General features: G+C 38.9%; 1 protein-coding gene across 3 annotated transcripts; it reads left to right on the top strand.

Moving 5' to 3' along the window:
- On the top strand, positions 1-24,632 carry FSD1L (fibronectin type III and SPRY domain containing 1 like). Of its 3 annotated transcripts, XM_032675022.1 has the most exons (14): positions 1-101; positions 4,275-4,370; positions 5,279-5,410; positions 5,959-6,060; positions 9,068-9,090; positions 12,040-12,161; positions 15,502-15,711; positions 16,039-16,137; positions 17,913-18,039; positions 18,986-19,018; positions 22,171-22,268; positions 22,707-22,958; positions 23,307-23,395; positions 24,270-24,632. In XM_032675022.1, the coding sequence occupies exons 1-14, from the start codon at positions 87-89 to the stop codon at positions 24,387-24,389; spliced, it is 1,518 nt and encodes a 505-aa protein (XP_032530913.1). In that variant the 5' UTR covers positions 1-86; the 3' UTR covers positions 24,390-24,632. The 3 variants fall into 3 exon arrangements, with proteins under 3 accessions (XP_032530913.1, XP_032530915.1, XP_032530914.1); XM_032675024.1 differs by lacking the exon at positions 18,986-19,018 and having other exon boundaries at positions 22,174-22,268; XM_032675023.1 differs by lacking the exon at positions 18,986-19,018.
- Positions 24,633-27,482: the final 2,850 nt, after the last annotated feature.

Raw genomic sequence — 27,482 nt, 5'->3', positions numbered from 1 at the left:
TCGCGCGGCCGCTTATCCCGGAGTGGGGGGGAGCGCATCCCTGTATCCCTCCGTCTCGCATCCCCGCCCGCGTCGCTCCCGCCGCCATGGACGAGGAACGCGTGAGTCCTCGCGGGGCCGGGCCGGGTGGGCAGCGCCAAGGCGGTGGGGGGGGAGGAGGGGCTGGAGGGGTGTCGGCGGAGCGTTTTCTCGGCGGTGTTGGCGTTTCTCGACGCTTGGCCTGGCTGCCTGGGGAGGGGTGGTGGAAGAGGGAGTTTTACGGGAGGACAGCGGCGCGAGGGAGGAGTCCGGGGGATGCGCATCCAGAGAGGCTTCCTCGAGTCTACTCGCTCCCCGCCTGTGTTGCGGGAGCAAGGAATATCTGCAGACAAGGAATGTCTCCCCCTCTCTGGAGATATCCCGGACCCACCAGGACGCGCTCCTGTGTCACCTGCAGGGGGGATTGGGCTGGATGATCTCCAGAGGTCCCTTCCAACCCCAACAATTCCTGTGGTTCTGTAAGGAAGTGCGGCAGCGGTGCGGAGCCCTTTCACGCTGTGTATTCCTGTCATAAGTGATTATGGTGCGTACATAAGCCCTTCTGTTTGCCACTGATGCAATCTAGAGTTGAAGGGAATTAATGAATAAAAGCGTTTTGTGGCGTTTCTTTTCCCGGTGGCTGCTACCCTACAATTCCCTTCTTCCTTTACTTGCTATCACCCTCCTTGGGGAAATCACTGGCCAAGATTTGGGGCTTTCTAAAAATGATGCTCACCTGAAAAAAGTTGTGACTCAGCCTTTTGGCTCTCAGTCTGTTGATGCAAAAGGGCTTCTGTTACTGTCTCTGTGAGGACTGTGCTTTCCTCAGCTTAGGAACTGGTTTGTGGGTGGGGTCAGAGTGATTTAGCGCTATTGATGGCTTGAAACATACAAATTAGGGATATTTGATACTTCAGTTAAGTGTTTGTGCACTGCCAGGCTGTGTGTTAGAGGAGAAGCTGTTGCTTGAACATTCAAGGAGTCGCAGGTTCTTCAGGCTTAGCCTCATAATAAAGTCTTCAGGTGTCAGATTTATCAAAATAAATCCCTTAAGAGAGTGGTACAGCAGCAGGTCAGCTTAAGCTGAGACCCAAAACAAAGGAATCTCCTCACAGTTATACCCTGATGACTTTGCACATGCTCACGTGCTCGTGGTCTGGTGCTGATTTTTGGTCTGGAGTCCTCTGACATGTCTTGGGATTCTTTCTCAGTATCCACACAGGCAGGCTCTTCTCTGTTCTTACCTTGTTGAGTTACAGTTTCTGCTGATAACTGTATCTTCCTAGTCTTCTGGTTTGTGCTTCCAGTGCACCTGCTCGCTGGCAGAGCATGGGAAGCTAAAAAAGCCCCAGACTTGTGATGAATGTTACTTAAAGACAACTAGAACATCAGCGTTTTATCAGTATGCTTCACATCCTAAAGCCAAAACCCAGCACTATGCCTGCTACTAGGAAAATTACTGAGGAAATTAACTCTGTTCCAGCTGACAACAGCTCTTGATGTGAGTTCACAGTTTGTGGTCAGCAAATCCAGCTGCTCATGCTAAGCAAGTAAAGCTAAGGAAGCAAAATGCCAGATCACACAGTATTGTATCTTTGTGTAACTCATTCTCCTTAACACTTATTTATGCTAAGCAACTAATGTCTCTGAACACATGCTTTGGAAGCTGAGATGGATGTGAAAGGGCAATAAGTGTACTTCTGGTAGGAACTATGTGAATTTGAGTCTGTCTGCCTTTGCCTGCTCTATGTGAGATTAGTCTCTCTGGAAGAGAAGTAAATGAGGGCTGCAGCTGTTTTGGGTGCCCTAAGTGATTGTTTCTGAATGGAGTCATATTTGAATTTCAGTGCTGCTCAGAGAGGTTCTGGATACAGTAGCACAATTGCATTGGATCTCACATTTTACAATACTTTCTTTAACAGTATTAAATTCGCTACTGTCACCTGCACTGTATGAAGTTCTCCTTCAAACTTTGGCAGCTTCAATGTGTTAACAAGTGCAGAAAATTAAATTAATGGAGGCTGAGTAAGTATGTCCTCTTCGAAATTTGATATGGACGTGAAGGTTAAAATGTCTCACAATTTTGTCCTAGGCCCAAGACTGCTACAGAAACTGCTCTGTATGCAGATAGGTTATAAGCCTTCAATATGATTTTGAGCAAGTTGATAGCTCCTTCTTAAACAGAACTGCTGTAATTGTTTAATTTATCAAAGTTTACTCCTTCTTAAACAGAACTGCTGTAATTGTTTAATTTATCAAAGTTTACTCTTTAACTTTTATGAGGGGCCTCTGTGCTTCTAGAAGTGGACAGCTGTCTTCCAGTTGTTGCTATGTTTTTGTGTGTCTGAACGCTTTTTAAATTACCCTCACATATAGATCTTCTTCTTTAATCATAGTGTGGCTTTAAAACCCAGCGACATTGTTCGGCACTATATACAAGAAGACTTTTTTTCCCCATGTGTTTCAACTGAATAAGCCCTAAGATCCATGCTGAAAGAGGATTGTGAGTTTCTGTGTTCATCCAAATTGACAGTTCTGCTCATAGGATCTAAGGCTTATCTCCAGGCTATCTGGCATGTGAAAACAATTGCCTCTGGTCAGTGGTGAATGCAGAAGCAGCTGGTTGGACAATGGTGATTTGTCTGCCATTCTAATGTACACAAAACTGCCTTTAGCCTTGCACAGTTTTCACCAGACAACAAAAAAGTTCAGTAATGAAGTGGTCAAGACTTAGTGTACTCTTGTTTCTGAGAGAAGCCAAGGTCTTGTTTCTGTTCTCAGAGTCCTGGCTTCAGCCACTGCCAGCTGGTCTGTTACCTCTGCACATAACACCATCAACACCTGTGCTAAAAGCACTAAAATTTCAGATTCCTCTGTCAGTGATTTAACTTTGTGAGCATGACACCAGAAAACAGGCAGTGGGCTGGGGTACCAGTAAATACCTCATTGCAGATTGGTTGTAAACTGCTGAGGAAGAGATCAGAAGAAAGAGGAATGAGCATGGCTTAGTAGTAAGGGAGAAGTTCCTTGTACTGGATGTAGTGTTGAGGTTCACTGTGGATGTTGTGAAAGGATAAAATTCTTCTTGCTTTCCAGCAGACAAATGTGATCCAAACAGTACATGGTTATTAAGGAATTGCTTGTGGAAGGAACTTCTGCAACATCTCTTTGGTGGTCTGGCTGCTTTTAAAGCATGCTTATTATTTCTCCATGCCTTGAGTTCTTAAATGTTGTCAAGTAACAGTGTTAGGCTGAGCTATTGAAACACTGAGTCCGGCTGATTAATAATTTATTAATTATAAGGACAGGGATTACTTTTTTTTTTAAAGAGCCAAATTTAGCATATTAGAGTTCAGTTTGCTTCTGAAACTTCTTATCAATCAGCCTGAAGTAAAATTACAGAAAATTCTTAGTTGCTTCCTCACCTTGTCCTTTATTTTTACTTATATATGGTGATATGCTTTGAGCTTTACTTGACTTAAGTACCACACACTTATGTGTTTTTGTCAAATTCTTAGAATATGTGACTGGCAACTCAACAAAATTAGACTTGGTAGTATAAATTAATTTAGAATACATTTTGGTGTACCTGTATTTGCTTGTATGTGCTTTGTAAGCTGAATCTACTGCTTTTTGAATATCTAGATTAGTATGGCACTGAAATAACCTTGGTTCTCTTTCTACACTCTCAGAAAGCTTTCCTCTTTGAGGAATTTTAATTGGAATATAAGGCTATTCAACCAAACTATTTTGCCACTTGTAGAATAAGTGTACAGATCACTGTTACAGGTTTATTTCTGTATATAGAATAAACTGTCAGCTTAGTTATTTAACACTTGTTTCTTTCAACACTGGGAAATGCTAGTTTTTCTTCTGTGTTACCAGCTTTTTAAATTTTCTTTATTAGTTCTCTGTTTTGCTGCTCAAGCACTGCCTTCCTCATCTGGAGAAGTTGTGTGCGCCAGAGGTGTTCTGGTGTAGGTGACTTGCTTAGCAAAACATGTGGAACAGTGGAGTATTATTGAGTTCCCTCAAACTAACACCTGGAGATCTTCAGTTTGGTGGAATACTTCTTAAGACCTGTGGTATCCTTTCCCTTTTCTAACAAAATGCATTTCCTGATCCCATCAGAATGCAAGCTCAGTTTGCCATGCCTGGGATGTGTATGATGAGTTTTCATGTATGGTGAAGTGGTGATGACCAAAAAAATCACGAGGTGATTTTACAACTTCTCTCACTTGTTTTTGTAATTCTAGGAGACTCTGCAGAGGATTGTCAGTACTCTAGTGAACAAAAATGATGAAATTCACAACTTCATCGACATGCTGAACCATACAATATCAAATGTTCAGGTACATATATATTGAGACTCATAGATTGTAGCTGAAAGGGGAGCACCTTTCCAGTTTTGTTAGTCCCAAACTGGATAGCGTCTAAGGGGTAGGCTGTAAGAATCAAGTTCAAAATACTGCATGTCGGAAGTCTGTCGCTAGATAAAAGGCATGATGGTTATGCATCTCATGAGAAAAGCTGTTGTAGAACTTCATTTGTGTGGAAGAGAGAATTTGGATTCTGATGCAAGATCTCTAACTCCTGTTAGATGGAAGTACTCTGTTTTTTAGACTTCTCCTCTATTTGGCAAGCTGAAAAATGAGCCCATCGTGGTACTTGAGAGAATTTTATTTGCTCTTTCACTTTTTGGTAGTTGCAAATTGTTGGGCTTAAGCTGAAAGTTAGGCTTGGCTGTTAAAGCATCTAAATGAGGATGAGATTTAGGTTCTTTTAGTCTGTCAATCAGCTATAAGTTGTTTCATGCTAAAGCTGAGACAAGTTAACTGCAGATATGGAAATTGTCCAGCAAATCTTTAAATTGATGTCTTGAGTGCAGCTTTTAGTATGAAGTGAAATCACTTTACGTGGAACTGGATAACTACCTCCTTCCAAACATCTGGCAAGCCATGTATAATTGTAGGAGGGAAATCAAGGCTTTTTTTTGGTATGGAACAAAGCTGCCAGGTATGCTGGCTCTGTGCAAGTTTGAGTATCATGGAATTTTCATGGGTGTCAGCATCCAGAGTCCCCCTGTAGAGTCTGCTTAGGATTTGTCCATCGTTCCTAATGCTTTTTCCCTTTTGAGGGGCAGTCACAAGGTATCTAGTGGTCATGGCAAAACATGTGTGGGCAAATCATATGAGTTTCAGTCTAAAAGGCTAGTTTTCATTGTTTCCAGTATAAACAGCATTTTCAATTCTCTTCTTAGGTAAACTCTTCCAATGCAATCAGTGAGCTGGATGAAGAATTTGATGGTCTGTATTCTGTATTGCACGAGATGAAGGGGAGTATGGCCAACACTATCCAGCAAGAAGAGGCTCGTAAAATTCAAGCTCTGCAGGTAACTATATAGCTACATTTGTGAACTTCCTCTGTTCCCCTTCCTCTGCTACTCCCATCTGTCATATAGCAATATTGATTTTCAGGATTGTCTTGTGACAGTTATGGAGCTGGTTGGGGTTAAAGTCATTGCCTTTTTCAAAGCTACTGCTACATTAAACACTGTCATTCATAGATCAGTAGTATGCAGTTCTGTAAATAGAAATTGCGCAAGAATATAAGTGTTTATTTCTTTACTTCTGAAATCCTTATTTTTTGAGGGGAGGGAGAAACAGGCCTTGAAATTAAATCTGGCTTTTAAATGAGACTTCACCACCTATCCAGCTTTTTCCCCTTTGGAGTTGTAGGATGTGGCATGTGTCACTGTGCACTTGTGAAGCACAGTGAAGTTTTGGTTGAATGCTGTGTCAGAGGTAATCACCTTGATTATGTAAGGTAATAAGTTGTTATGAATGTATAATAAAACCATGTAGTTTCTAGGACTGGTACTTCATAAGCCACTTTTTAAAATGTGAATACATCAAATTGTTCTCTCTGTTTTTGCTTCAGGATCAGCTTAGCCAGTGTAGTCATGCCTTGGAGAATTCTGAAGAGCTGCTGGAAATTGCTGTGCAGTCTCTGGATATAAAGAACCCTGCGAAACTCTTAGAGGTAGAAAACACTGAGCAGATGGGCGTAAGGCGGATGTTGGTATCCATCTCCATCTGAAATATCCTTTGCATTACTCTCCTGGACCCTATAAACTTACCAGCTGTACTGACAGTAAGGATAGAGAGGCATCATCATGGCTAGGCTTTGCAAACGAAGATTTGGGAAGGGCTCTACCCACGTTTGTTACAAGCACGCTGGTGGCTAAAAAGTCAAATGCGAGACAGGCACGTCTGGTTGCAAAAGGCACAGCAGAAAAACTCCTTAGGTGGTATATTCTGCAAGGCACAAATCTTTCTGTGTTGTCTTTTCTCCTCAAGAGTGATCCTGCGTGCTTTCTCAAAAGCATCAGCAGGTTATGGATAGTGTGTCTCCAGAGAGGCACTCAAAACACAGACAACCCCAGGCTACTAACGGGGTATCCAGGTACTTATAAAACATTCTGTACACATATGGCCCCTGGGAGTCACTACGATGACCGCCAGTACAGCGAGGCCAGCAGTCAGCCTCCTCGTTCACACACATTAGGACCCTGCTGACAGCTGACCAGCCACTACAAACACACAGAAAGAACCCCCAGGCTGAGAGGCATATAAAAATACAGTTATTGCTCTGTTAAAGAAGCCAAGTCAAGTACTACAGTCTTGAATTTTTATGCAATTTCTGACAAAATAAGGGGTTTTCTTGTTATTCAGAGTGAGCAGGGAAGGAAAGCAGTGCCTTCTCCCGAACAACTGCCATTTGTTAAGCAAACTTGCACTGATGAACTCAGGAAGTGAAGGTGAAATAAATCTCTCTAAAGCTGAGTAAAGACTTGGAAAGTGTGTGATGGCCAGGACTCAAAGTCACTCAAAGTGACCTGTCCATTCCCAGTGCTGATCCATGACGCTTGCTGACAGTCTCTGGATTCTGTCTGTAGGTGATAAGACGTTTGTTTTGCAGAACTTAATGCAAACTGTGGATCTTGAACTCTGCAACTGTGCTGAATGATCTTGCAAAACTAGATTCAGTTCAGAACTTAGTTTGAAACTGAATTCTGTATATTCCCCAAAAACTTCCAACACGTTTGTGTAGACAAGAGCCTGGATTTGGGCCTTGCATTGTGATACCAATACAGATAATTTTTCTTTACCACAGCAGTTTTGTAAGTCAGGTAATGTGTATCTACCTGGAAGAATATACTTGTAAGTTAACGAAGCAGTTCCCCACATGCACTTAATCAGTACACTAGTGCTTGCTACAGTAACCGTTGTGGTAGTACTGGGATCAGCTGCGCCAAATCCAAGGCCAAATTACTTTTTTCCTTCCTGCATTTTAGCGGGAACAAGGACACAAATCTTGTTAAAAGAGTGAGGAGGAAAGCTGTCTTACTGTGTCAGTTTTAGCTTTTGGCAGCATGTTTGTGTGCTGTCCTGCTTTCTGGGTATAAGCTTTGATTTATGTGGCTTGAAGAGCAACAATTCCTTAAGCTGAACATTTTTCTTAGGACTTCAGTTGGAGTTGTCCTTTCTGTCTTGTCACAGTGATATGTAAAAAAATAAAGTCAGCTCTATGCAGAGTGTAGCGTAGACTTTATTGTAAGGTGTTTTGTTTCAGATATCTCTAATGCTCTTTCCCAATCAAATAGACTAAGGAAAGCTATTTGAGTGTTTGCTGGGGGGAAAGTCTTTTCAGATTTGGCATCTGAAGCTTAAGATACCAAAATCCAATTTAATGACCTCTTACTATCTAGGATATGATACTGGTATTACACTAACTGGCACTTGTGCATTTGGATATGGCATTTTAAGGTAATATTGCCTTGGCTATTAGGCAGACAATTTTATTACTCTGCTGGTAAGAACAGCAAGTGTTCCTGAAGGGGAAGCTCCAGCCCATGCTCTCCTATTGGCACAGATTTTCTTTGGATACTCTAGGAGTGTTGTGAAGTAGCTCTGTTTATCTGCAGCTGTCATACAGGAGAATCAACCCATAGCTTCTACAATAACTTTGTTTTGAGGTAAAATAAAACTACCTCTTTAATTAAATTATTTCTAAACACGTGTTTTTTTCCTTCTTCCCACTTTTGGAATATACAATTGGTTTTGTAGCAGGGACAACATGATAATTTTTTTATAATTGAATATGACTTGTAATTAGTGAAAAATTGGGAAGTTCTCCACTTTCGACTTCAAACTGGAAAGCTACTTGATGTTTCTTGTCTCCTCTTTGGAAGGAAAACTGGTTCAGCTGCATGGCAACTGCATCAAGTAGCAACGTTAACTTCAGTTATGGATAACAGACAGCAATAATGTTGGTTTTAGGTTTGTAGCTTCTCTTCGTGAAGGACAGGAATTTTTGTCTTTCTAAATGCCAGTTAGTCTTTATCTTTGAAATATGTCATTACCACTTCTGCATCTGCTTGAGAGGTATCATTTAAGTGCTGGGAAGAACTATGTTCTGTCATTTTTTAATAGTGACACACAGAGACAATGTTTAGGAAGTATTGTTGGAAGAGTTTAATAACTTTCATAGTAAAAGTTAGAACAAGTCCTAGTTTTTCTTGTTTATCAGAGCATACATCTCTATGATGTGTAACCAAACAAGCCATGTGTGGTCACATGCCACTAATAAGCACTTCATAGCTTCACAGAAAATACCATGGTAGCTAAATGTTGCTGACTTCGTCCTGTACCTACTTTAAAATGTGATGGGGAGTAGATTTCTCTTCATCAGTTTAGTTAAAAAGACAAAGTTGCACCCAGGAAGTTGAGCAATTTGGAATTGGTTTGGTGTGGTTGTTTAAATCAGTGGTTTTTTCTCAGGTGAGATGCTGTTGCCATGCTAACCCGTGCTATTAACGTGCTTAATGGGACAATCTATTTTGATAAAAATGTTAAGCTCATTTTGATCTTCAGATTTGAGCAATGCAGCAGAGATGGTTCTCAGCTTTCTTGCATGTTACTGCCATGGATACTTGCATGGAAATACTAACTGCTTTCTCTCTCTCTTCTTCCTGACGTGCATCAAGGCTGCCAGACAGATCAAAGATAGGTACAGTACAAAATCTATCACTTTTCTGTCTTTTGAATTAATCTTATCCTTGAAAACACATTTATTTTGAAAGGGCCATAGTCAGCTTAAGTCAAATTTGTTGACTCTTCCCTAAGTGTTAGCTACCACAACTCTTGAGAGAGAACTAAAAACTTCTGTGCTGCTCATGTAGTATTTTTCCTGTCTTTTCATATCTTTAAATTAATAGAAGGTTTTAATGAAGGGAATAGAGCTCTGTATCAGCTACTGCTATTATGATTGTCTTTTTTATATATATATATATATATATGTATATAAATTATTTTTAATAATAAGCTTATTAATACCTGATGGCTGAAATTTAATGATGTTTCAAGCTGACTCTGCCCCTTTAAGTTGTGAGAAAATATTGTTCTTTGTCTATTTTTTAAAGTGCTTAAGGACTTTTGCTAGCTAATTTTCCTTCTGAATGTCAGAAGTCTTGTAGCCGTTAAAATATTTCTGGTGACATCACTCTGACTAATGACAGTAAAATTATTATTTCTGGTAGCTTTTCTTTGAGCTGTGTTTTCAAGCTATTGTTTAAAAAGCAAAGCATTACTGTTTCAAAATAAATGCTAAGGCCATTTTTGTTAACTATATTCCAAGAGTCTGACCTTCTGGTTCAAAAAGCTTACTATGATGTGCATGATACTTTGAAAGGCAGCTGACAGAGTGCTTTCAGCATATGTTGCTCTTATGGACCAAATAGTTTGTCTTTCAGTTTACAGGTTTTTCAAGGAAGGGTCTTATGGACTAAATTCTCTTAAGTGCTGTATAAAATGAGTAACTGATAGAAAAATAAAACTTTGCGTTTCCAAGGGTAAAGATTTAGGGTCCTTATCAAATCAAAGGGAAAGTGGATAGTGGCGGTGATGGGAATCTTAATACTTTTTACCAGTAGTAATTTCTGGTTTCTTGAAATACTGTATCACCTCATCCTTTGTGGTTCTCTAAGACTGGTGTCTAAACAGAAGTTAAAAAGCTGTCTGAAGCCGACTGCTCCCTGGTGTTCTACTGCTAATCAGAGGATTATTTTTCCTTAAGGAGAGATTTACTCTACCCATCTGGCTGAGCAGTGGAATGTGCCAAGCAGCCCATTTCAGAACATGAACCCTGTCTTGGGAAATCAATTGACTTGTCTTTTATGATATTCAGTTCAGTCTTGTGTCCCAAAATTGTAGAGCTTGTCACTCCTGACATATATATATATCTTTAATAATAAACTTGATATTTCCTCCCCCTTCCCCACTACCAGATTTTTTGTTTTTCACTATTATTTGGTGTATCTGTGGTTAGCACACAGTCTCTCTTGCATGCTGGTGAATTACATGGTACCTCACAGGGAGTGATATGAACTAGGTATTCTAAAGATGCCACACATCTGTAGGTGTAGAATAAATTCAGGTATTTACAGTTGACTTTTGTGGTGTGTATAATACTTTATAGTTAAGAATTTTTTTATTTTTTTTTAAGCAGAATGTGGGACCTGTGTGCTGTCGGAATCAGTGTTATTCAAATTCTTCTACATGGCCTGATGTCTTCAGAGTCAGAGAACTATTCTAGAAACTTGTCCTTATTTTTAGTAGTGTAGTTGGAGTACAGAATTATCTTGGGAGTATTCAGAGCAAGTACTGAGCTAAGATTTCAGAAGTGGAAATGGGAGCACAGGATCACAGGATGGATTGTGGAGGGAGTGACCACAATGGGTCATCTGGTCCAACCTCCCTGCTCCAGCAGGGCCACCCCAGAGCACATGACACAGGATTGTGTCCATACAGTTCTGGAATATCTCCAGTAAGGGAGACTCCACACCCTCTCTGGGCAGTCTGTTCCAGTGGTTGGTCACTGCACAGCAAAGAAGTTCTTCCTCATGTTTAGGTGGAACTTCCTGTGCATCAGGTCTGCCCATTCCTCTTGTCCCATTGCTGGGCACCCCTGAGCAGACCCTGGTCCACCCTCTGACCCCTCCCTGCAGACACTGACAGACATGGATGAGGTTACCTCTGTATCTCTTCTTGAGACTGAACAGGCCCAGCTCCTTCAGCCTTTCCATGTTGGAGAGATGCTCTGGTCCCCTAATTATCTTCGTAGCCTCCGCTGGACCCACTCCAGGAGCTCTATGTCTGTCTTGAGGTGCTCGGAACTGGATACAGCACTCCTTATGTTACTACAGGGCTGAGTAGAGGGGCAGGATCACGTCCCTGACCTGTTGGCAGTGCTCTTCCTGATTCACTACCAGATGCCACTGGCTGCCTTGGCCCCTGGGGCCCACTGCTGGCTCATGGACAGCTTGTTGTCCACCAGGATCCCCGGGGCCTTCTCCACAGACCTGCTTCCCAGCAGGTCAACCCCCAACCTATCCTGATGCCTGGCATTATTCCTGTCAAGGTGTGGGACCTTGCACTTGCCTTTGTTGAATTTCAGAGAGTTCTTCAGTGTATCTCGTAAAACAGGTCTAATACATGCATGTTCCAAAATGCAGCTTAATATTTCTTATATCCGGATACAATCAGACATAGATATGAAAGCAGCATAGTCAGTTTGTTCACTGCTGTTTAGAAATGCCTAAATATGGTCCTGAGTCTGTGGTGCTTTAGATTTTTCACACTTACTGATTTTATGTCAAATGATATGGATTTTGTTTTGTCTCTTATCCAAGCTTTTCACTAGTAAAAAGGTTTAAGCTCTTCTCTAGTTGCCTCTAGTATTTATTTGCCTAGTAATATAGAACAACTGGTAGCTTGCACTATTATTCTGAGACAGTTTATTTTTCAGTGTGCTAAATGGTAAACAGTTATCTGTTAGAAAAATGTTCTTCTCTTTGATCAGTAGTTTGACGTTAATATTACAGGTTATCCGATTGCAGTTTTGAAAAATGGCTTAAACAATGTAAGATACATTTTGTTAATGCTTCTTTCTTGACTTCAGTGTCACAGTGGCTTCAGCATTCCGCCTCTCCCTGAAACCAAAAGTCAGTGACAGTATGACTCATTTGATGGTGGACTTCACTCTGGAAAAGCGCATGCTTCAGGCTGTGAAGTTTTTGCCAGGTAAAAACTGTATGCACTGGGTTTAATTTGTTATTACATGAAACAACTTACTATCTTCAAACCAACCAAACAAAAGAAAACTGTACCTCTTGCACCCTTTTTCAGAGTACCTAAACTCATTCTTACTCATTGCATGTTAATTTGAATACCTCAAGGATAAGAGTTTTCTGGCTTTTTGTTAGTTTCTACGTATGACAGGATTTTGGAAAATAACATTGACCTTAGAAGTGAGAATGAGTCTTCCAGACCATGTTTTTTCTGAGTTGTCAGTTCTCTGTACTTTGCGAAGTTACCTGAAATTTCCCTTGATGCTCAGTGACACTCCAAAGTCCTGCTCCTCTGCAGTAGTGTTATAGATGGAAATGTAAACTAATGTCACTTTCAAGAGTGGTGAAATGGTTTGAAATATAGGAAAGAGATAGTCTACTAGTGCTGTGATTATGATTACTATAATACAAAGTGTGTATTGATGCATCTATTCCTGACAGTAGACTTAGGTGCATTAGACCAGTATATATCTTTAATGTCTTTTTATTCATATTGCTTCCCTATTTAGAACACTTTGCCCTTGACTGTTACCAAGAATATATTGACAGGAATATGCTGGCAGGGCTGCAGATTGTTCCATCTCTGGGTTACTGATCCAAATCTGTTAAGGACTTGGCAGCATCAGTTTACATCTCTGCCCATTTGTCTTGGATGTTGCAGATACAGTATGTGGTAGCAGGTGTAGTAAATGACCAGTGTTATTCCTGGTGGTCAGCTACCAGAGTCCAGGCAGAAATTCACCTTCTAGTCTTAGACTCTGGGTGTCAATCTGTATTCCATAGCTAAGGGAGCAGGGTAGGTAAGCTGATCACAGTGTACCTGTTTAATAGGAATGAGAGTATAAAGATCTAACAGCAAGTATGAACAAAGTCTTGTGTCTAGATAAAGGTATTATTTAGTATGACCTTTCTTATACATGGATTTTCCTTGTTAAATACATAGGAATTTAAGTTGTTTTGGGCCTTTGATTTTTTTAAATAGAAAAATTGACTTTCTGGTTATAAATCTTCTTTTCTATTTCAAATTGCTTTCAAATTACTCAGACACCAAATACAGCTTAAACTGTTACAGGCAAATTTGCACTGAGCATTGGCAGGCTTTCATACATCACGAAATACTAATGTTCTAGTCTAGGAAGCGGAAAATGGGTTTGGTGGTGGGTAGTTTGAACACTGCTTGCCAGAGAATTATGCTGAAGGCTTGGTGTCACCCCAAGCACATGTAAGACTCTTTTTCTGGTATCTTATGACAAAAATAATGGGAGTAAGTAGATAAACTTAAAGGTATAGGAGCTGAATTGCTTGTCCTAATCTTAATTTTTCTTTTGCCTATTAAGGCATCAAATTGAATTAATTTCAAATTATTGCTGGATGACTTTGATGGCAAATGCATGGAATTAACACTTGAGCCTGTGTTGTAGTTTAACCCCAGCAGGCAGCTAAACACCACAGAGCTGCTTGCTCACTCTCCCCTGCCGTGGTGAGATGGGAAAGACAATAAGAAGGGTAAAAGTGAGGAAAAATTGGGGGTTGAGATAAAAACAGTTTAATAGGTAAAGCAAAAGCTATTTGTGTAGGTGAACTTATCTCCATCATGGGGACTTGGGAGGACAAGATGCCATCACTCTGAACATCCCCCCCCTCCAGTTTATGTGCTGAGTGTGACGTCATTTGGCCTGGAATATCCCTTGGGTCAGGTGGGGTCAGCTGTCCTGCCTGTGCTCCTTCAGCTCCCTCACTGACAGGGTGGTGTGAGAAGCAGAAGAGGACTTGATGCTACTCAAATTAACTAAAACCCCTGTGTTATCAAAACTGTTTTCATCACGAATCCAAAGCACAGCACTGCACAAGCCTCTGTGAAGAAATGTAATTGTCCCAGTGCAGACTTGAATATTTTGTGCTTTCAGTCTCTTCTGTGCTGCTCATTTGTTCTCAGGCATTTTAAACCTATAACACCAGCTTCAGTGTAATTCCCACTTGGCTTAAACTGCAGGGATGTGAGGGTAAAAGTGTGCATTTCAGCAGTGCTGCCTTTTAAATATTTGAAGAGATCATGAAGAGAAGGTGTGAAGGTAGTGTTCATAAAGCCAGTTAGGCCTTCTGCTTCTAGTAGACGTGCTGTAGCTCTAGGAGATGTCTGTATCTAGAGTGTAAAATTACACATCTCTAAAGGGCTGAACCATAAATAATGTGAAGTTGATTGTCATCAGTCACTGTGGAGGGGAATCGTGGATAACAATCTGTTCAAGAAATAGTTATGCAGAAGACTGCATAAAGGCAAATATATATGTAATTAGGACTTGGTCACTGGGACCTCTATAGAAAGCATAGTTAAGGGCCTGAGGGGTATGAAAAGATGATTTTTGACCAGAAAAAGTCTGCAGGTCTATCAGTTCCACAGATGCATCAGGATTATCCTTTTTTGATGCTCCTGCTTGATATATTGACTTGCAGGCCACTCTCATGTGCATTTCGAGCTTTTATCAATGCTGAAACAAAGGAAAAGATTTTTTGCAGAATCTTCCTCCAAAAAATGCAAACAGTAAGAAGTCTTTATTACTTCCTCCAGCTGAAGTCTTCCTTGAATGTACTTTAGACACTACAAATAGTATGTAAATGCCTTCTTTTGCAAAATATTTTCCACAGACTGAAGTGTTCCTTGATTTCCTAGAAATAGACTTCTGTTGTATATAAAGAAAACTTCAGCCTTTAGTGGATCTTTGTAATTGTTTTCCCTTCTTTAAAGACAAGGGGTGAAAAGGAAAGAAAACTAGGTGACTGTGGAGTGGTTAGTGGAAAATACTATGTATCACTATAGACAGTGATACTATGTATCACTGTAGTGATTTATAGGAAATATAAGTGATGCTGTGTGGGGGCTGCAGATGTACTTACCTTCCAAAGACTCAGAAACAGAAGTTTGCTTTTTAATGTTCTCCCTGTGCAGTATTTATTCTAAATGTAGCTTCATAATTGTAAGTCCACTGTACTCTAGCAAGTCCTTCTTGCTGCTTCCAGAAGGGAGTCAACCTAACTAACAGACAAAACAAGATTTGGAAGATTTGATACAGATGCTCACTCTAGACCTCATGTGTACTTCTCATTTAGTAAAATGTATGTTAAATAGAAGAAATGAGTAATAAACCTAGTCTTTGATCATGCTTTGCTAATGTAACAGATCCTGTAAAGGAAGGAGTGTTACTGGGCCAGGGGCAACTTCCGGATTCTGTAAATCCAAGGAGAACAAAGTAATACCCATTGTCATCTTTAAACTGACCTGTGTGCTTGTGCAGTCCCTAAAGCTCCAGAGATAGATGTAGCAGCATGTATGGTTGCTGATAACTGCATAACAGTATCATGGAGGATGCCTGAAGAAGACCCCAGAATTGATCACTTTGTACTGGAGTACAGGAAAACCAACTTTGATGGGCTCCCTCGACTAAAAGGTGAACAGCATTGGGAAGTGATCAACTACATCAAAGCCACTCAATACACGTTATCAGGTAAAGGTCTTTTATACTCCAAACACCAGAATATCAATATAACTCTTTATGCTTGGAAGTTTTGCAAAATACCCCTTTTTCTGCATGTAATGAAGCTTCTGTTATATCACATTAGTCTTGGGTGCTTTGTACAGTAATAGCTCTGTCTTTTATTTTGACTCTGAGGTTTTGTAAAAAATCATGTGTTAATTAAAGTTTGTGCTGATATTTAAGCATGTTTTTTGCAGATTGAAGTAAATGCAAGACAGCTGCATGGAATAGGCCTTAGTTTTGTAAAAGTTGTCAGTAACCAATGTAATTCCAGGTTTCTAAACGTTTGCTTTTTAGGTCTGAAATTTGATACAAAATACATGAACGTTAGAGTACAAGCTTGCAACAAAGCTGTAGCAGGGGAATACTCTGATCCCGTAACTCTGGAAACCAAAGGTAAAATTTGAAAGACTAACCTTAGCTGTAGTGAAAAACCTGTACTTAAACTTTTCTGCCTTCTTTATGAACCTGTATGTTGAATCTGCTTCTGAACAAGCACTGCTGGAGCACATCCTAAGTAATAGGGAAAACAACCATCTCTGTAAAGGATTAAGAAGCATATTGGCACAAAGCTGTGCTTTCAGCATTCAGGCCTTGAAAAATGGCATAATAATGTCAACTTTCTCCAGCAGAGCTTGACATTGGCTGCTTTGAATTGTGGATTGACAGTGCCATGTGCTCCTACATCATGCCAGCATACAGCAAGAGAAAGATGAATGTTGTGGATGAATGACTCTTGGGGCATCTAAACAGTTGGTGTAGTTATCTGGTTATTAGTGACACATACAGCTTTCTGTAACTAGAAGGGGCTGGAAAGGGTTGGGTTGGGTTTTTTTGTTTGTTTGTTTGTTTGTTTTTTACTTTGTAGCTGTAGATTCTAACCACTGTCAATATTAAAAAAAATAACTTTAAATTTGCTAAAGGTTTACAGTCATTATGTTCAGAATTGGTTGGTGTGAGGACTGTTAGGATGGCTTCCTAACATCATCTTTTAAATAAGCTAGCAGAAAAAAATCCTGGAAGTGATGTTTTGTGAGAGAACACAAGTCTTAACTCTTAAGGCGGAGATAGTGATCCTGTGGCTTGAGTTACATCCAGGTCTGTGATGTAAAGGGCAAAACGACTGGTATCAACTATATAAATTTATATGTAAATTCTATTACTTGTGGAAGCTATTTCATAAGAACAAAACTATATGCAGTTTGAATGAGCTAATGGGCATTCTGATAACTTTCCTAAAATTATTTTAATACTCTTAAAAACAGTCATTGTCAGACACATAGTATCCACTTAATAGCCACTTACATTCCCTACTCCAGTAACAGAAAAGTAATGCTGGTTTTGATTGTTTGGGCAGTTACCAGATAATAATGCAAATATTATTTGCATTATTTATGGGTGAACACTTAGTTCACTTTCTTTATTAATTCACCCATAGAAAACCGGCTTCCTCATCCATGTGATTATTTGACTGTTCTTTACATTTGTGTACTGTTGAACTCTAAACTCTTAAAAATCTAAAGTATACTTTTTTTCAGAATCAAACTGCAATATATGTGGGTATTAGGACAGTTACAGAACAGTCTGTAAATATCTTTAGGGAATTTCACCTGTTGTATTAGTTTTGTTTTCTTGCACGAAGGGCTTGGCTGCCACAAATACCAAGTCTCTTCCTGCTCCATGAATCTTCTGCTGTTCTTGTATCTGCAACTGACTTCACAGTTCAGCATTGTCTACCTGGATGTGCTACCCTGTCTATTGAGTATTCCCCAAGTTTGAAGTCCTTGTAAATCATAAACACCTTGTTGGAGAATCAGTGCTGCCGAGCATGGAAAATAAGCCTTCCTTTTAAAGAAATTCATAATTATAAGAATCTTGAGTAGGCTGTAAACAGCAGCAGCAAGGACTAGCTGAATTTACTTCCTGACTCTGAAGCATTTTAGAGATGATAATACTTACTTTGTAACCTGTGTACTGCAAGTAGGTCGATGGGCTTTATTTGAAGGGCTCCTTACCTTGATTACAAGTGTCAGACTGAAAAGCTGATTTTTCTGTTACATCTAATAATGCTGTGCTGCATTTTTCCTGCTCCTTATATAATTTTCTGTGAATAGTCACTGCTGGGAGAGAGCGTTATGCCATTTCACTGTTTTCTATTTTATCTTGACCAGCATTTTTGTTCAGTTTGGACAGTACTTCATCTCACCTGAACTTGAAAGTTGAAGACACCTTTGTTGAATGGGATCCCACTGGAGGTAAAGGCCAAGAAAAAATAAAAGGGAAGGAAAATAAAAATAGGTAAGACCTCTGTTTCGTAAATGTCTGGGATACTTCCTCTGGCAATTGGAGGGCAGGGGGGAATTAAAGCACTTGAGGACAGTGGGACATGAGAGGAATTTTCACTCAGAAATCTCTCTCCAGAAGAAATTTTAATTTTTTTTTTCCCTTCTGTCACACAGATGCGGAGGCTAGAATTGTGTCATAGTTTTAAATAATATTTTAAAAATACATTTATTGGGCTTATCATTCAGGGTTCTGAAGTAAGTTGTAGATCTGGTGGATTGACCCTGGCTAGCCACCAGGTGCCCACCCACCTACTCTATTGCTTCTCCTCCTCAGCTGGACAGTGGGAGAGAAAATATGATGAAAGGTTTGTGGATTGCAGCTTCCTTCAGGGCACATCCACCCTGAAGTGTTTGTTATCTCAGACCCTCCTTAGTGACAGAAAGGTACCAATAAAACAAACCCGATAGCAAAAGATAATGGATAATGAAACATAACTCTTGTGAAAGTGGCCGAGTTCGTGGTAGATTGCTAGATATGTGCTATTCTGAATCACTGAATAAATACTGTTAGAACATTATTAGATCAGTCTGCTCTTGGCTGAGCCTTTAATATATCCAAGGATGAAGCATGTGTGGATGAATGTGTTAACTCGCTGGCCCTCTATTCCAGGCCACCTTCATGGGAGGGCAGGAATATCCTGATACCTGACTGGAATTTCCTGTGGTGCAATGAGTACCAAGTTCCTCTCAATGTGCACCCCTCTGAGGAAAGCCTGGCTTGATCATCTCTGTTCCTGTTACATCATTAAAGACAGCAGTTAGCTTTTGTCTTCCTCATGCTGAGCAAACCCAGTTGTCTTTTGACTGTGCCCCAGTCCCTTAATTGGCATTTAAAATATGGGGATAATTTACTGTAGTAATTGAACAGTTCTTTAATGCCTACTTATTTCTGTCGACAGTGGCCAGAATCCTCTGCTGAAGAGCAATAGAAGGTGATAATATACCTCTTATTCCTAGGATCTAGCACCTAGTTTTGTTGGGGATCTGTGCTACTTTCCTTTGCTTGATGTCATGAGAAACAAATCTAATAGCCTTTATTAGTAACAGGACATATGCTTTTAGAAGTTATTTGAAAGTTTAATTTGGATTTGTAGAGATATGTTTATTATACATTTTCCAGTGACTGGAAGAGAGCCTTTCTGGAAGGATGCATCCTAGTGTGTATGAAACCTAAATTGCAATAGTTGGAAGAGTATTATGTATTTTAATGTTGATACAAAGATCCCTGTTATTTACAGACATATTGAGGCTTGCTTACAGGATGACTCACTATGTTTTTTTACAAATGTAGTAAAGATCTCCTTTCGGAGAACTTTAAAATATTTTTTTTTGGTTCTTATTTTTGAATCTGAAAACCTCTTTCCATCTGAACTTGTTCTGTAGCTTTTACTAGACATCAGAGGGTAAGAAGTAGATGTTTTTACAGGCTAAAAAAAAGATGAAATTTAGCCTGATGACATGTAAAAGGCTTCATAGCAATTCTAATTGCAGGACCAATTGTTCAAATGAGAGAGCATCTCTTTTGAAATTTAAAGTTCGGTAAAATATTTTCCTATTCCTTGTGCAGTTGTGGTTTTTTTAGGGTAAAATTTTTTCTTTTGTTCTAATAAAACTCCTTTTTGAGAGATTACTTCTCCTGTTTTTGCTCTCACTTTTTTTCGGTGGTTTAGAATTGAGGGGACAAAAGACATGCCTGTCTTGTAGGTGTTACTCCCCTGTGTTTATCTATCAGGCAGATCTACCTTTGACTTGAGATCAGCAATAAAAAAAGCTTGTGTAGGCAAAATAAGCTCTTGAAGGTGTGCAGTGTCAATAGTTCCACTACACAAAGTGTATCAGTTTCTGCTAAACTAAATTTTAAAAGTGTCTTGGAGGTGTTCCTACTTGCCCAACTCTGGGAATCTTGTACTTTGGCCTCTCTTTATAAAGTGCTTCCCTAGTTCTTGCCTTTGCTTTGGTAGAAGGACATGGTCACATGTTCAACTTTACAACTTAGACGTACCTTTTCTAGGAGGAGATTTAGATGAGCTTTATTCTGGTAGGAGGCTTTTGTTCCCTGTTAAGAGCATCTGTGGAATGTCTGCATTAGAAGGAAAATTTTTGGAGCTGGCTCCATAGTAGGTGGGGACAAAATTGCACTATAATTGTTTTAATGCACAATTTTTAAGGGTTGGAAACACACAATGGCAACAAAATGCTTAATTATCTGTAACTTATTAGACTAGAAAAAAAGCCTCTGGATGATTTCTGATCTCTCTCCTTGACCTTTCTTCTCCAAAAGAGGATACATATTGCTTGGAGTATGTTTTGTGTGCTGAAATGGATCCTAAACACTCCTAAAACCACGAGATAAGAATATTTGGCCACTGAATAGTGGAAGAAATGTGTTAGTTACTGGCTGTTAAAGACTGTGCTGTATCAGAAAGTGGGCACCAAACTGCTATAAAATTTACTGCCTTTTCCTATTGGAAGGGAAACTTAAGCACTATGAGGAAAAAAAAAAACCTGAAAACCTGTTTTTTGAAGCTTTTATGTCAAATATTTAATGTCATTTTCTCAATTCTTAAAGGCTATTAGATTTTGATAGGACAAAGCACATGCAATGGCCGTTTACAGACTTGAGCAAAATAAATGATATTGAGAACCTTTTAATGCTTTCCTAACCTTGAGAAAATACTAGCAAAGTACCTGTGTTTTTTTCTTATGGTGATTCTCTAAATGGCCACATTGCTTTCTGCATAACTTATTTATACTGGACCTAATAGAAAATTTTGGGCAGCATTTGTTGGAACTGTGAGTGGAAGATGCCTGATGCACCTGAAGAAGGATGCAATCTGCAAAGAGTGATGGTTCCTCCTGAAATTATACTTTAATTCTTGGCTTTGCTTTTTCCCCCCCCCATGCTATCACTTGTTAACTTTTTATTTGGTAAGTAAACTGCAGTATCTCCCATTTTTATGAAATTTAAAAGTACTTGATGTGGTGCACCTGCACAATATTACACTTACCCCCTTCATGTAACTCTTGTCTGCAGTTTACAAACATAGCTGTCTTCTGATCACTGATGTCAAATTTATGTGCTGAATGGTGATGAACAACTTTTTCGTCATCACAAGTGATTTCTTGTAGAATTCTGTAACTGGAATAGAACAAACCTGGTCATGAACTAGATTTTAGTATACTTATGTATGACAGCTTAATATTGCTCTGTTTTTGATTCCCATGTGGCCTTATTTTAATGATGGTATTAAGCAAAAAGGGACCCTTTCTAATCCTTTCTGAAATGCTATTTGAAAATAACTCCAGAAAACTTGAAATTAACATTGAGCGAAGTGGAAAGGAAACAAGCTGTATTAGTGGACATTAAAGTAGCAAATAGCTTTACCAAATATTAGCTGAAGGATAAGTTGGAGAAAAAACTCTTGTGTGTGGTAACTCTTCTGAGGCTAATGTATTGTACACTACAGGAGATGAAAAATTGGGAATTACTTATCAAGAGTATTTGAGAGACTGATTTTGTACTTACTTGGGTTTTTTTTGTCAACGAAATTAACCTCAAAACTGCATAGCTATTTCTGAGAAATTAAAATTCTTTGCTACTGATTGCCTTTAAAATAGTAATCAGATGTGATTTTCTGGCTACTGAGGAATATTGCAGATAGCCTTCACTTGGTTTAATGGTTAAATTGCTGAGAATTATTTTTGAGAATCTAACAGAGGTTAAAAAAAGTTTGAAAACCTCATTAGGTTAAAATTATTCTCTTATACAACTGATTGCTTGTTAGAATATTCTCCAGCACGAAGTATGTTTCATTCAAACCATGTGCCACATGTGTGTTTTTCCCCCCACTCCTGTGTCTGTTCTCAGCTGCCTTTGAACTTGTTTGTTACAACATCTTGTATTATTTTTCTGTCTGTCACCTCTTCCCTCCCAGTCCTTGTGCATGTGAGCTGTTAAGAGCTACTAAGCGGCTTAACTAGCGTGTCCTTTCAGTAGCTTTGCGTGTCTCTTACTGACTTGGGAACACTTACATGTGCCATTCTGTAGTTGTGTCCAAATCTTGAGTGCTTCATCTCTTTTTAGAAGCAATGCAGCATCTCCGAAGAGAGCCACCAACAGCCCAAGAGCCTCGGCCAGGGGCAGCAGGGATCGCTTTGCTGGTGAATCCTACACAGTGCTGGGTAAGGTGGACCTGTTTACTCTGTTAGGGGTGTGATGCTGTGGAAAGGGCAGATGAGGCAAGAATTTGAGGGAAACTTTGTGGCAGTTCAAGGCTGTGTAATTAACGTTGTCCTGCCCCATTTGCCCATAAAACACCAGAATTTTGTGCTGCAGTGTCTTCAGGTCTGTTGAAACTCTTTATTACAAAGCTTTTAATGACTGACATTCACTGCTGTTCAATGTAAATTGATGTTAAATATGTATTATTTGAATTATAAATACAGTCTCATTAGTCTTTTATATTTATATTCTGTTGTACTTTTTTATTAATCCTTATAGTTCAGATTTTTTTAATGCCTTCGCTTTAAAGTAAAACAGAGTAGACATCACTGATACCTGTTAGGAAGGCAGCATTGTAAGGTACACTATTACAGCAATTAAATGTATTTCTTTGGTAGGAGACACTGCTGTTGAGAGTGGACAGCATTACTGGGAAGTGAGAGCCCAGAAGGACTGCAAATCCTACAGCGTGGGAGTCACATACAGAAACCCAGGGAAATTTGACCAACTGGGAAAGACTAATTCAAGCTGGTGCATCCATATCAACAACTGGCTGCAAACCACATTCTCAGCAAAACATAATAATAAAGCAAAGACTCTTGATATACCTGTTCCTGACAGAATAGGAGTATACTGTGACTTTGATGGAGGTAAATTACAGTCTTAGGGGCTGGAGGTAAAAACTTGTCTGTCTGTGTGGAGTTGGAGCAGTACAGGGCTGAAGCAGTGCATTACTTCAAGAATGACAGTCTATTATGAAAACACAGGCCCAGAGCTGTTAGTATTCTAATTCTTGTAATGTCGAATGACTTGAGTTCATCTGTGTGACAGAGCTACTAATTGTGAACTTTTCTGTTTTGTGGACTGTACTTAGCATGTTCTGGAAACCTTTCCCTGCAAAAGAATCATTTTTTTGTAAAAGTTAGACAGCAACTGCATCTAAGCGTGTTTAAATGCTAATGTTTAAACTGTATGCCAACTTGTTTTCTTTCTCTTAGGTCAGCTCTCATTTTACAATGCAAACTCAAAGGCGCTGTTACACACCTTCAGGACTAAATTTACCCAACCATTACTACCAGGCTTCATGGTCAGTATCTGTAAAATTTTGTTCAGCTTGTAGCACTGAATTCAGTTTACCGAAGACTTAATTGCTTTGTCAAGAAGGAAACTGGAAGCACTGGTTTTGGCTGACTAGTAATTTTTAAAAGATGTTTAATTCTTTTCTATTTGATTTCATGTGGTGCTTATAGTAACACTCCAGTAGAACTTTGCATGTACACAGAGACAAGTTTAGCTTCAGAAATGTTAGAATGTGTTAGCCTTCCCTCTAGCATTGCTAAGACTGACTCTAAGTCAGTTCCTAAGTAACACAAAATAATATATTATAAACAAAACATAATATTTTATAACTATATAATTTTGTAAATATTATATTATGAATACATATATGTATAAAATATTATGAATAATATATTAGTAAAGTAATAAACAATATATTAAAAAATATATTATAAACAAAACATTATTTTAGAAAATAAAACAGATTTTTTTGTACTGTGTTTACATTGACATAGTTTTAGCATGACATGGAAGAAATAAGCACTGCTTTCAGGCACTGGAGCATAGTGATGTTGCTTTTCATTGTCATTTGAAGTACTTGCTGCTGGCTCATTGGCCTTCAAAGGAATTTTCCTATTAGGAGCAAGTCTTTTTGTATAAAATCTTAGCCTTAGTTATAAACTTACAGTCATAAAGCATAGTATGTGAAGCATCTTAGACTTTGTGGACTTAAAAATTAGCTTGTCTTTGATTAGAATGCTTTACAGAATGCTGTGACAAGAGCAAGAGAGAAGATGTAGAGCTGCAGGATAACTTTTTTGTTAGTTCCATTGTGGGGCTTGTGGGTTGAGAGGAGAGAGATGTGTGTAGTCCATAATGTAGATTTTTCTTTTTCCCCTTAGATCTGGTGTGGAGGTCTCACAGTGAGTACTGGATTGCAGGTGCCAAGTGCTGTGAAAACCCTTCAGAAAAGTGAAAATGGATTGAGTGGCTCAACAAGTAGCCTAAACAATGTTGCCTAGTAGTGTCTGTTAAACATTTCTATTGCTGAATGTTGGGTTTTTTCTGTGTAGCTACTACTCACAGAAGCTTGTGAGCATTGGATTAAACTGGGTTTGCTACCTTCCGCTGTTTAGGGCCTGGGTACTGATAGCGCAAAGCTTTGAGGCTAAAGTGTTAGGAACCTACTGGGAATCCAGACAAATGTCAGAAAACTGAACTGTTGCCTATTTAAAAAAAAAAGAAAAAGAAATCAAAAGCTGTAACTGTGTACTTTTCTAATACTGTATTTAATAATTTTATTATGGACTCAAATATTAGTTTTGTTGCAGATGTTATTTTTCTATGAAGAATATAGCAAATACCATTTTATTAGCTCTCCTAATACAACTTATTTAATTATGTATTTTATTATTACTAGGCTTCCTGTTAGAACTTGTGATGTCAGACATACATTTTGAAATAATACTGATTTGCTGGCTTAGCCTGGTAAAATATCACAGCAGCATGAATTCAGAAGAATATCTGAATATCTGCAGGCCTGATATGAAGAAACAGTTAAGAGCAGACTGTGATTTTTTTTTTTTTCCCTAATATAAGATTTTCCTATTTCCCATGAGTAATTCATTTAAAAATCATGTATATTGAGATTGGCTCCTGTTTGTCACAAATTACAGAAAATGTAACTGTATAGGTATTTAAAAGCATTCTTATGCCCTCAATGAAGACACATTATGATACCCAGTCATTGAGCCAGGAAGTATTTTGGAGAAGAGGTTCAGAACCAAAAGATCCAGAGCTTTTTTTTTTTTTAAAGCTACAGGATGATACCAGTCTGTCAAAAGCTCTCACCTTTGGGTCCTCTCTTGGCTTTTGAAATTTTGAACCAGGGTGTTCCATCACCTTGGTTCTGAGTTGGAAGCTTAGTAACAATAGTCAAATCATTCATAATAATGAGAGAGCTAAAAAAAAAGTAAAAAATCATGTTACATTCTTCATGGAAAATTTCAGCTTGTCAGTGAGAATTACTGGTGTCATATAGATTGTTTAAATCTGTTTTCTTCCCTCTTATCAAGTCCAGAGGCTAGAAATAGTTTTCAGGTACACATTTAAATCAACTGTTTCCTAACTGAAGATTGTTTCCTGGTATCACCTGAAAACTGTTGTGTAAATTCATGCTGATAAGGGTCCATAATTAATTGGCTCCTTTCCTACTGGGCCAATGTACTTTTTTCTTATGTGCATCCTTTAGCCCATAAAAAAAATGAACATCTAATTATGTTAAACCTTATTATTATCAGTGGTTCCTTTCTGTCCATCACAATTTCTCAAGAGGAGGAGAAATTTAACTTCTAATAAATTGGCTATGGTGTTCAGTGGGAAGTTAAAATTAACAAGAAAATTAACTAAAAAGTTTGGGGTTTTTTTGGGGTTTTTTGTTTGGTTTTTTTTTTTTTTTTTTTCAGAAATAATGAAGTTGACAGGATGGTTGAGCCCTTAGTGTTTATTTTGCATCTGGAACTTGAGCATCTCTAATTATTTACATTGTGAACAGTTACCTGTAATCTCTTTTTGCAGAGAAGAGTACAAAATAATTCCCAGTTAATCTGTACCTTCTTCTGCAAGTTCAGTGGTTGGGATATTGGGGCAAAGATACTCAAAGGTGACATAGTTCTTAGTTAACAGTGTCTGAATCTGTTTCACACATTTTTCTGCAGATGTTGTTATCCCAATAATCTGTGTATAATCCTTTTCTTTTTATTGCAGTGGACACCTGACTGGGAGTTTTAGGGGATCAGCTGCTGGGAATTCAGTTTTGAGGCCTGTTCTTGTCTAGGACTGTGGTACACAGACATCAGAACAGGCTGACATCTCCTCACACCACCCAACCACTGGCTTGATCTTGGGTGTTCAGCTGTAGTTCCTCTTTAAATTTCCCTTTTTGGAAGGAAAGGGGATGTTTACAACAAGCTAATGTGTAGTAAGAGCAAACTATGACTAATCTCCAGCCCTATGTAAGAGCATTTAAATTATAAACTTTTTTTTTTTTTTAGCAAGCTGTAGTGCAACCTGCAAGGTGGATTTGATATGCACAAATGTAAAAATGTATTTTTTTCTTTAACATATAGTTAGAGAAAAGCTTGAAGTGTTTTATACTGTGACTTGTGACTTGCAAGTTTTGGTTTAACTGATGTCCTAGATGAACATAACATGTGACTTTTTACCCTTAAAAGGATGGATTTGTTATATTATAGTTTGCACAGATGTCAAATTTTGCTGCTAACATCTAGTCCTTTTTTTTTTTTTTTTTAGTAAATGGGGATATGAAAAATTGCCTTAAGCACTTTAGATTTTTTTAGACTGGTTTTTTTTTTTCCCTGAACTAGTGTCTCTCAGTACCCATCATCATACAAAGATGAGCGATGCCACACTGCTTCCAGTGATGTTTTGTTGCAGCTGGTGCAAGTTCTGTACCTGCAGCTGGAGAGGGACACCTGGAGCCCAGGGAGTTACCTTTTTCCTATGTGAATCCGTTTCAGGGATTTGGCAGTGGATTACACCTTTTGAATGTCTGTGGTTGAAGCCACCAGGCATGTTGTGCTTAATACTCCCAGACTCTCTGCTCTGGAGCTGATGCTGTGTGGTGGCAAAACAGAAATTTTCTGCTCTGTGACCAAGAGGAGGAGTTCAATTTTCTTTTCTTTTCTTGCTTTTTTTTTGGTTTTTGTTTTTGTTTTGTTTTTTAGTAATGATTGCTGGTAATCTTTCAGAGTTAAAACAATTTCACAACTTGTGAAGAACTAAAGGGTTTCCCTTTGAGCTCTTAATATATCACGAGTGTAGCTCCCATTTGATTCTGTGGAAAACAGTATGAAGAAAAACTGTATGAACTGCAACAACGGATGTCAGTGTCAGGATGATTAAAAAAAAACATCCAGGGGATATAGGTGCTTCTGCAAACACCAAATATTAAATAAATGGCAAGAGGTGACAGGTTTATTTCTTAGCTGCCTTCTACACAAAAAAAAAGCAGAGGCAAGTGTATAAATCCTACTTCCTCCCTCGTCCCGTGTTTCATATGAAGACTGGGGGAATAATCTGAAAGAATATTGGGC

This window comes from Chiroxiphia lanceolata, chromosome Z (genome assembly GCF_009829145.1).
Source record: "Chiroxiphia lanceolata isolate bChiLan1 chromosome Z, bChiLan1.pri, whole genome shotgun sequence".
Taxonomy (NCBI): domain Eukaryota; kingdom Metazoa; phylum Chordata; class Aves; order Passeriformes; family Pipridae; genus Chiroxiphia; species Chiroxiphia lanceolata.
The sequence above is the reverse complement of the archived record's forward strand: the minus strand, read 5'-3'. Positions and strand labels throughout refer to the sequence as shown.